A 9,191-nucleotide genomic window follows, 5' to 3' on the forward strand; every position below is an offset into this window, starting at 1 on the left:
AGCCAACATGGCTTTACGGTTGAGATTATATCGCCACCTGTTGGTTTGGCATGCTCTTGACAGTGCTTCATATCATGCGTTTGCGTTTTCATGTGGATGGCCATTTTTTTTTTAAACGGAAGGAAAAACTCCTTTTATAAAAATACCCGTGTACGTGTAGACATGAACTTACTCTGTGAACCTAACCTGGTCGGGAGCAGGTTTTCTCCGTTAAACCAAGAGTTTCTTTCTGTCTCTTCCCCCTTTTTAAAGTGTAAACGATGTTTAAATACCTCATTCATTCATTTACGCGGAAAAAATGCTTTTCTTAGTGAGTATTTTGGAATCTAAATTAAGTGTATTTTACTTAAAACAAGAAAAATCATCTTAATGCAAATGGGAACAAAATTATTTTTCTTATCCCATTGGCAGATAATTTGCAAAATAAGAAATATACATTTAAAAGACTAAATACATTATGTATTTTTTCTTATGTAGAAAATGCATCTTGATTGAAGAATCTTTAGATATTTTGACTGGAAACAACAAGCCAAAAATACTAAGTAAGAAAAGCATTTTTTGCAGTGCTGGTACATTCATTCATTGCACATATTTTCATCATGCAGACACTGTGAAAGTGACAAAAACAGCATGTCCTTTTATACAGGTTCCTGTAGATGAGGAGGCTGCATTAATTCGTAGGGAGTTACATTTACATCGTAGGGAGTTACAATTACATAGGATTACTTAGATTTGTTTTCTTTTCTTTTTTTTGCCATATACATATCACATGCATATTTATTTGAGTGGTACTATTTTTAAATGGTAGTTTTCTATATAATATCAGGGATGCGGAGCACATTAGTAAAGCCGCTGTATGCAGAGCGGTAAGGAAAGTGTGCCTCGCTCTAACATGAGAATTTTTCCTGAGCACAAACCCATCGAAAATGAAGCTTATTACTGTATGGAATGGAAGGATGACAGATTGAAGGGTAGTTGGAGATATATACCGTAACCACCACCACAGCTGTTAAATGTATTTGGTCATCTTTATTTCCTACAAATACAAAAGCAACAGTTATTCTTTTTCCTGTTGGATTTTAATATGAATCCAATTCTTGTTATTGGCCATCCTCTTAATCTGTTCTTCATTATTTTGCGAGCCTTCTTGCTGTTGGCTGAGTAGAAGTCAGATGTTAATTTCATTACTCTGATTAAGAAATGCAACAGTTTGGATTAGAGAACATTTATGTGAAAAAAGCATTAGACTATGTGGGAAAAGCTGCTGCACATTGAAATAGACACTGAATGATATTTATTTAATATGTAAAATATTTGTAAAGTCATGTAGCCTACACCCATGAACCTTTTATGCTTAAAGCTTTACCTGATTTAATTATGTTTTTATACTTCATGTTTAGAGCTTCTTTTTATTAATTATTAATATTTTATTAATGTTAGTTCAATAATTTACCGTTCTTACAGTTTTTAACGTTGATATTATAACAGTGATTAAGAATTAAAGTTACGTATTGACTCAGAGGTATGCGGACGTTTTTTTTGTCTGGTGCTGTTGCCACGGTGAATCAGAATTTCAGAGCTCCATTGATCATGGCTTTTCATAGTTGTGGTGCACGCACTAAACTCAGACGGTGCGTTCCAAACGGGATATATCGCCCTCCGAAGGGCACTTCGGCGTTAAAAACAATCATGGCCACCATATTGAAGGGTCGTTCCAAACCGAAGTGCTCAAAACTGGCCACTTCAAAGGGCCCTTCGGAATGAAGGATTTCGAAGGGTACAACTGATGGACACTTCGAGCTCCCATGATCCTTTGCGCAGATTCTTTGCATGATGACGGCACCTCCGTGTGGGCACGTGATGATGACGCAGAAGGGCACTTCAAGAAACAGTTGTTTGGTCCCCTACACCCTTCAACCCTTCGAAGCTCTTACTCCGGAGGGTAAACCCTTTGAAGGGATTAGGGCATAGGGATGAGCCCTTCCGAATGGAACGCAGGGAGAGTCAACCTACTCAGAGTTGATTGAACTAACTCAATTCAGCTGTTCTAAACCCGAAAACTCAGAGTTTCCCATCTCAGGGTAAGTCAACTCAGAGTTCAAGTTTCAACTCAGAGTTGGTTGATCCTCCTAATTGAAACGGGCCCCTGTTGTACATCTCAGAGCAACAGAATCTGTTTTTGAACAAATCAAGTGAGCCAAGTATTCAATGATCCATTCATAAAGACTTACTTCGATTTTAAATGAATCAGTCATTTTGAAAGAATCGTTTGATTGAAGGATTCAATGAATCATTAATTAAAACAGACACTTGAACTGGCGGTTTTAGTGCCATATTTATTTATCCATGACTAAGCCTAAACCAGAACAAAAACACACTCAGCAAAATATTAATTATCATTATCGACAAAAATCCCCCCAAATATATGATACAATTTTTGTCAATATTGCACACCCCTAAACTAGGGGCTACATTTCGGAAATTTGGCACACAGAAATGATGTGTATGCATGTGTGTGTATTTGTTTCATCTACATTGTGAGGACCAAATGTCCCCACAAAAAAATAAAAACAATCTGTTGACATTTGTGGGCCCCATGAGGAAAACAACTCAAGCAATAATTCATTTAATAAAGCTTATTTTTTTGGTCAATAAAAATGTGTTTAAAAATTAGACATATGTTGTAATCATTTGTAATCACAGGACCCCCAGCCCCAGTATCCCCCTTGACATTTTTTATACAATTCGACCATTGCTCAACTCACTATTTTATATTGTCCCTATGAGATGAACAGTGTTGGGCAGTAACGCATTACTTAGTAACGCGTTACTGTAATTTGATTACTTTTTTAGTAACGGGGTAATTTAACGCGTTATAATTTTCAAAATAGTAATTAGAGTAGGCCAAGCCGAGGTCTCTATACGTTACTGCCGCGTTACATTGCTGACAGAATGCAGTGTTTTATAATCTAGAGATTGTAAAAAGGATGTAGCAAACGCACTGTCGAGTCAAGTGCCAGTGGATTAGAGACCTGCTCTCCCGCGAGACCCGATGCAACAGAGCGCAGCGCGGGACAAGATGGGCGAGTGCTGGTGCGGGTGGGTAGACACTCGTGTGTGCGGATGCGGGAGAATAAAATGACTCATGGGACTCCGCAAAATAGAAATATCTAAACATAAAATATCTAAAACAAATAAATTGTTATTCATCTATTGCACAACAGCAACATGAACTAATATAAAATATAACCGATTAACAGGTGCAAGTGTATGCAGAGTTTCTATTTAGGCTATAACACCTGTTTGCAGCGTTGAGCAATGCAGTGCTGAAATTTGCGTGCGCATGAATCCTCTCATTATAACACACGAATTGTAGACATTATGAAAGATTCATTATGCATATATTTATTGTGTTATAACAGAGATTTGTGAGTGTGACGAGAGGGGGCGTGGCCGAGAGCCGTGGGAACGGAGCGAGGCCGGTGGAGTAAATGCTAATGCACGACACCTGCGCAACTCACCGGTCTCGAGTCCCACGGTGGAGCTCCGGAAGGATAAAAGGAGGAGTGACGACAGTGTTGGAGGAGAGAGGACCAGGCCTGGACTTTATTTTGTGTTTTGTGTGCGGCAGTCGTCCGCGAGGGGCTGCCGCTTTACTTTCATTTTGTGTTTGTTAATTTTATTAAAGTTTTCTTTAAATGCTTGCCGGTTCCCGCCTCCTTCTTCCCGACCTACGAACGTTGTTACAGTGAGATTCCGATGAACTGAGATGTCTTTTAGAGATTATAAATGCAGCGCTCTTTGCTGGCATTCTGCCATGCCAAACCATGCACGCAGCAGCCGTTTGCTTTAGTTAAAAATAACAGTGTTCTGTGAATGTTGATGCTTTAATAACAAATATTTATCGGGAGCGTGTATGCTGGAATTTTATAAATTTCATGGAGAAAAAAGTAACGTAACTAGTAATGTAACTTTTAAAATAAATTAATCAGAACAGTAACGTGATTACTTTTAAAAGGAGTAATCAGTAATCAGTAATTTTATTACATTTTCAGAGTAACTTGCCCAACACTGGAGATGAATGATTCATTTTTGATCAAGTATTAAAACTGGTTAAATGTTCCAATCAATAATTTTATTATATTTTCAGAGTAACTTGCCCAACACTGGAGATGAATGATTCATTTTTGATCAAGTATTAAAACTGGTTAAATGTTCCAGTGACTATTTTAAAGAATATTTTGGATAAGGCGGAAATATGACCATATTAGATTCAGAAGAGTTTACTGATCACATACTGATGAGGATCTAACATACATCTACATCTAACATTCATTCGGACATGACATTATTAATGTGCACACTGAACTGAAGTAGAGGACTGCTCACCTCTTACTGTAATTTTCTCTCTTCTGTCTTTACTGATGACCTGACAATGGTAATTTCCAATATCTGGTAGCCTGAAGTTTTTCAGTCGTAAGGACACATTTCCTTCCTTAAGCTTGTGAGTGAATAGACTCGCTCTGTCCTTGAACAAAACCCCTTCTGTCACCTGCCTGTCCTTATACAGGCAAACACAGGCTGTATCGTTAGACCAACTGATCTCCATGTCAACAGCGCTGATTTCAGTAGACAAGTAACATGTAATAATCAAATCAGACCCCAAGGAAGCCTCTGGTTCTTGTGATGTACTGGGGACAACAAGCTGAAAGTTCTCTGTGAGGAAAAGAAAAATGGACTCACACTTACTTACACACCCAAAATAGCAATTTGCTTTTTAAAGTAGACACATTATTATTACCTACATATTTTCTATCTATAAAGAAATTATTTGGTATAGCAATCTTTAAACATCATATCACAAAATTCTTTTTAATAAATAATGCACATTCATATGATAACAAAGTTGATAATTTTAAGGCAACTTACCTTTGCCTTTGGTTCCCATTTTGTTGTCCTAATTTAGATTAAAACAAATGCAGTTTCATTTATTTTATGATATGTGTGTGTGTGTGTGTGTGTGTGTGTGTGTGTGTGTGTGTGTGTGTGTGTGTGTGTGCCCCCTAAATAATAGGTTATACACTTTAGTGCAAACATACCCCAGACTGCTTGTTGTCTGGACGGCTTAGATGTGATTTGATGTACTGTAATGATAATTCTATAACGTAGAGAAAAATAAACAATAAAAAAAATAAACCCTCTTAACAGGCAAGATCCAAAAATTACATTTTCATAATTTCAGTGTTACATTAGTGATTTTTAATATAGGCCTTCTTCTATTAATACAAATTATGATTTTACATATTAACTTTTTAAATGTGCAATGCAAATACTAATTATTACGGTCAATGATCTGAACTTACTGTTATCTGTTTCTTCCTTGTAATCCTAAATTAGATAAAAACAAGATTTTGTTTTCTTAAGCAAGTTTGTCTAAATATAACATTGTCACACACTTGTTTACTTAGAGCAAATAGTAATAGATACTACAACATGCAGCAAAAAGTTCAATAAAGAGAAGTTATATGCTATTTGTACTAGTGGCCAGTTGATAATACCTAGAATATCAAAATTGACTGCAGATGGTAGATCCTTTTCCTATTTTAGCACAAACTCTGGAACAGTCTTCCTTGATTGATCGGGAGGCAGAAACACTCTATCAGTTTAAATCTAGATTAAAGACCCATCTCTTTAACCTATATACACAACACACTAGCACATACCTATCATTTAAATACCTTTTAAATTTAGGCTGTATTAATCTGGAAACCCAGAACAAGGAGGGCTTTAACCATGCCTACGTGCCTATAGCCATTGATAAGCTAATCGTCTATTACTATCTAAACGGCAGGCGGCAGCTCTACATCTATGTTACAACCTGCTGCACAGACTACAACTCTTCTTTCCCTCCTAATGCCGGTTTGACGTACCCCAATCTTCAAGCAGAAAGAGATAGATGCAAAATCTTATTGAATAACATCAATTCACAAATCTGACTTGTAATGAAGCCTGATAAATCACACTGTATTTGTTCAGTTTGGCTAGAGGAGAACTGGTCCCCTGACTGAGCCCAAGGGTTTGTGTTCCCTGGGTTCTAAAAGGCACTTAATATTCAGTACTTTGATCAGTTTGTTGGCACTGACACTATCGTATGAGAATAACAAAGCTTGAACTGAACTGAGCTGAATAATGAGACTACTGCCTTCTGTGACTGCTGAATAATAACACTACTGACACACTTCTGTGTGAGCTGCTTTATAGCTGAATCAAATGTTTATAATAGAAAATTTTGCACACTGTTATTGAACTGAATTGAATCAACATTGAAATGAATCGAGCTGAATAATAGACTGTCTACATTTGAACCTGAACCATTGCTGAACTGAATTTTTGTTCTAATTGAACTTTGCACAGTTATTGATCTAGCCTTATAATCAACACTGTGCTGACTGAAGCTGAATAATTACACTGTCTTTGGAGCTGTTTTACAGCAAAATTTAAATTGGTCTCATATTTGATGAAGCTGGCATCACTGATTCGCTGTTTATTACTGTGAGGCAGGTTTGAAACAATTTCTGTTGTAGACAGTGCTACATAAATTAAGGTGACTTGATGATGTTCACACATACCTTACGCTGATCCTTCCCTGAAGCACTGTGATATGCAGAGTGGATTGATAATTCTTTAATGCAGAAAAATAAGCTTTACAGATAAGATCCACACATCACATAGATTTTGACAGGTGTTTTTCAAAATGCCAAATAATAATTTCATCAAGGGCAATCGCTCGGAGTAAAAGCTGTGCACTCGCTCGGATTAAAAGATGAGAGAGATATCACCTAGACTCTGGACGGCGTTGAGAGCACCTTGGATATGTAACCCTTTCTCGGTTTAAGCACAACTTACAGTCATTAGGTCTGAAAACCGTACATGACTCGCTGACAGAGAGAGCGTGCATTTCATCCACTCACTTAACAGAAGCAAGCATAAGCAATAGCGCTGTCTTAAGGGAAAGCACTTTTTTTCATAGGCTACAGTCTAGTATTTTCTGTATTCTGTCTTCCAGCTTGTCGCACTGCACAGTGGAACATCCATAGCACAAAGACAACCAGTGATAGTGCCCGCAATAGGCAGTGAAACCGAGAGAAGAGTAAAATAGCGGGTAGACTTTATTGTCGATCCGACTATAACGCTCTGTGGCACGTTCCTCGTTCCAGTAACGGATGGTGTTTCGGCCATGAGTTCTCTGGTTTCTCAGCAGCTCGCTCGGTGCTCTATGCAAGAGTCTGAAGCTGGGCTGGATTTACATGCAGTTGCACATAGCTATGCTATGCTAGCTAACGCCAGTCAATATAGCGGTCGATGTAAGCAACATTATGCATCTGTATGAAGAGAGTGGCACAGCTGGTGCTCATCACAGAAAGTGTGGTTTATATGGTGATATGTCAACCTTGTGAAGTCTAAAGCTGCCTACCTGGCTGCTTTGTACATGACAGCTCGCCGCTGGGTCGGGGGAGCTGTTTATATGATTAAGTAAGCGACTGGAGTAATCTGCGATCTAGCAGGCAAAATGCCGCACTGAGGCAGGGCACTGATATATGTTGTGTGAGTGGCTGAAGCACCTTGGCTGGGATATTTTGTGCTTTGTACAACACAGAACGCCGCTGAAGTGGGGGGCTGTTTGTATCGTAAGCACGTTCAGAGCGTAGGGGGTCAGCGGGACCCGTGTCAGCATATGAGCCCTTTGCTGCAAACCTCATGTTCGGCTTATAGCTCCACTACCATGAGGGGAGCGTGAGAGCCAAGTTTGTTTCTTTATTTAGGTATGCGCTGCCTATGACAAGCGCTATCCAAAGGCGGGAAGTCCTCACAGTCATGGATGGATCGGCAGAGTGGGAAGCACGTGGGCTCTGAGCCAGCGTAAACTCGCCACTTAATACTTTGTGCTCCAAATCAGGATTTTGGTGCTTCTTCCTCAGCTGTTTGAAGAGAGCGGCTGAGAGGGGTGGCTGCGCAAAGGCTAACCGATCCCAGAGAATTCTGATGCTCACTTTTATTAGCATCGAAATGTGGGCAGTTAGGGCCCTCAGTGGCGGCTTCTGCGTGGGTAGAAGGCAGAAGACGCAAAGTTTGAGTCCATCGGGGATCCCGATGGGTCCCACGCAGATCAGGTAAACTTAAATGATATCTTCAATCCATTCTCCACCGGAATTCCTAAAGGGATTAGCAAAGTGTATTCCACAATATTCTTTGGCGATGAATCAACGGCGAAGATCTAAGCATTATAGTGAAGGAGAAAGATTCAGATGAAATGCCGCTAAGCGCTGCTTATATAGGGTGATTTCCCACCCCCCTTTTCGCATGCTCGAGCGCCATTGGCCATTGCGATGCAGTGGCGTTAAGTGAATAAGGCTTCAGTATTTGAGGATTCCCCAATGTGATCAGCTTACACTGTACACAACGTCGAGAGACCCTCTCGAAAGGGAACTTCATTGATGAACAGTTTTTCGTCATAGATTTCGTTAACAAAATTAACACTACTCAACAGTAACTTAATTCTAAATCAACTTACGATATATTGCCTCTCCAATCTTGTAATCCTAATTGAGATGGAAACCATTTGAAAGGATATTATGACATAACATTGTCACACAGCTGGGGTTCAGTTTATAGTGATTCTAAAGTGGTCAAAGATAACTAAATTATTAGTTATTCTTGTGAAAGACCATTTTAAGGAAAAAGCTGGTAATATTCTGCAATACTGTAAAATTGTGTTTTGTCATATTTGTTTGGCAAAGTAATCTAAAATTGAAGATAATAGAACAATATGCCTCAAGTTGATGCAAACTGATTGAAATTACTAGTGTTAACCTAGTGATGATGACCTTTATTTATACTGTAAAATACACACTCTAAAAAATGCTGTGTTGTTTCAACCCAACTTTGGGTCAAATATGGACTAACCCAACTGTTAGGTAAAATTTTTTCATTACATTTTTAACCCAAAAGTTTGGTTAGTCCATATTTGACCCAAAGTTGGGTTGAAACAACCCAGCATTTTTTAGAGGGTAGGCAACGTCCTTGGCACCAGCAGGGATGTTCTGAGAACGTTTTGGGAACGTCAGATTTCCAAGTAAAATATGGTCCCCTAAACGTCCCGAGAACGTCCTGAATGTTCTGTGAAGGTCCTC

General features: G+C 38.8%; 1 protein-coding gene across 1 annotated transcript in view; it reads right to left on the reverse strand.

Annotated features, from left to right (window-relative positions):
• Positions 1 to 9,191, reverse strand: part of LOC107663216 (butyrophilin-like protein 2) — a 41,818-nt gene that overhangs the window by 18,550 nt on the left and 14,077 nt on the right. Inside the window, exons 6-10 of the mRNA XM_016453390.1 lie at positions 6,630 to 6,682; positions 5,364 to 5,388; positions 5,100 to 5,158; positions 4,930 to 4,957; positions 4,390 to 4,716 (exon numbers count right to left, since the gene is read on the reverse strand). Coding sequence (XP_016308876.1) covers positions 4,390 to 4,716; positions 4,930 to 4,957; positions 5,100 to 5,158; positions 5,364 to 5,388; positions 6,630 to 6,682 — 492 coding nt within the window. The remainder of the gene's footprint in view (positions 1 to 4,389; positions 4,717 to 4,929; positions 4,958 to 5,099; positions 5,159 to 5,363; positions 5,389 to 6,629; positions 6,683 to 9,191) is intronic.

This window comes from Sinocyclocheilus anshuiensis, unplaced genomic scaffold (genome assembly GCF_001515605.1).
Source record: "Sinocyclocheilus anshuiensis isolate Anshui unplaced genomic scaffold, SAMN03320099.WGS_v1.1 scaffold1301, whole genome shotgun sequence".
Taxonomy (NCBI): domain Eukaryota; kingdom Metazoa; phylum Chordata; class Actinopteri; order Cypriniformes; family Cyprinidae; genus Sinocyclocheilus; species Sinocyclocheilus anshuiensis.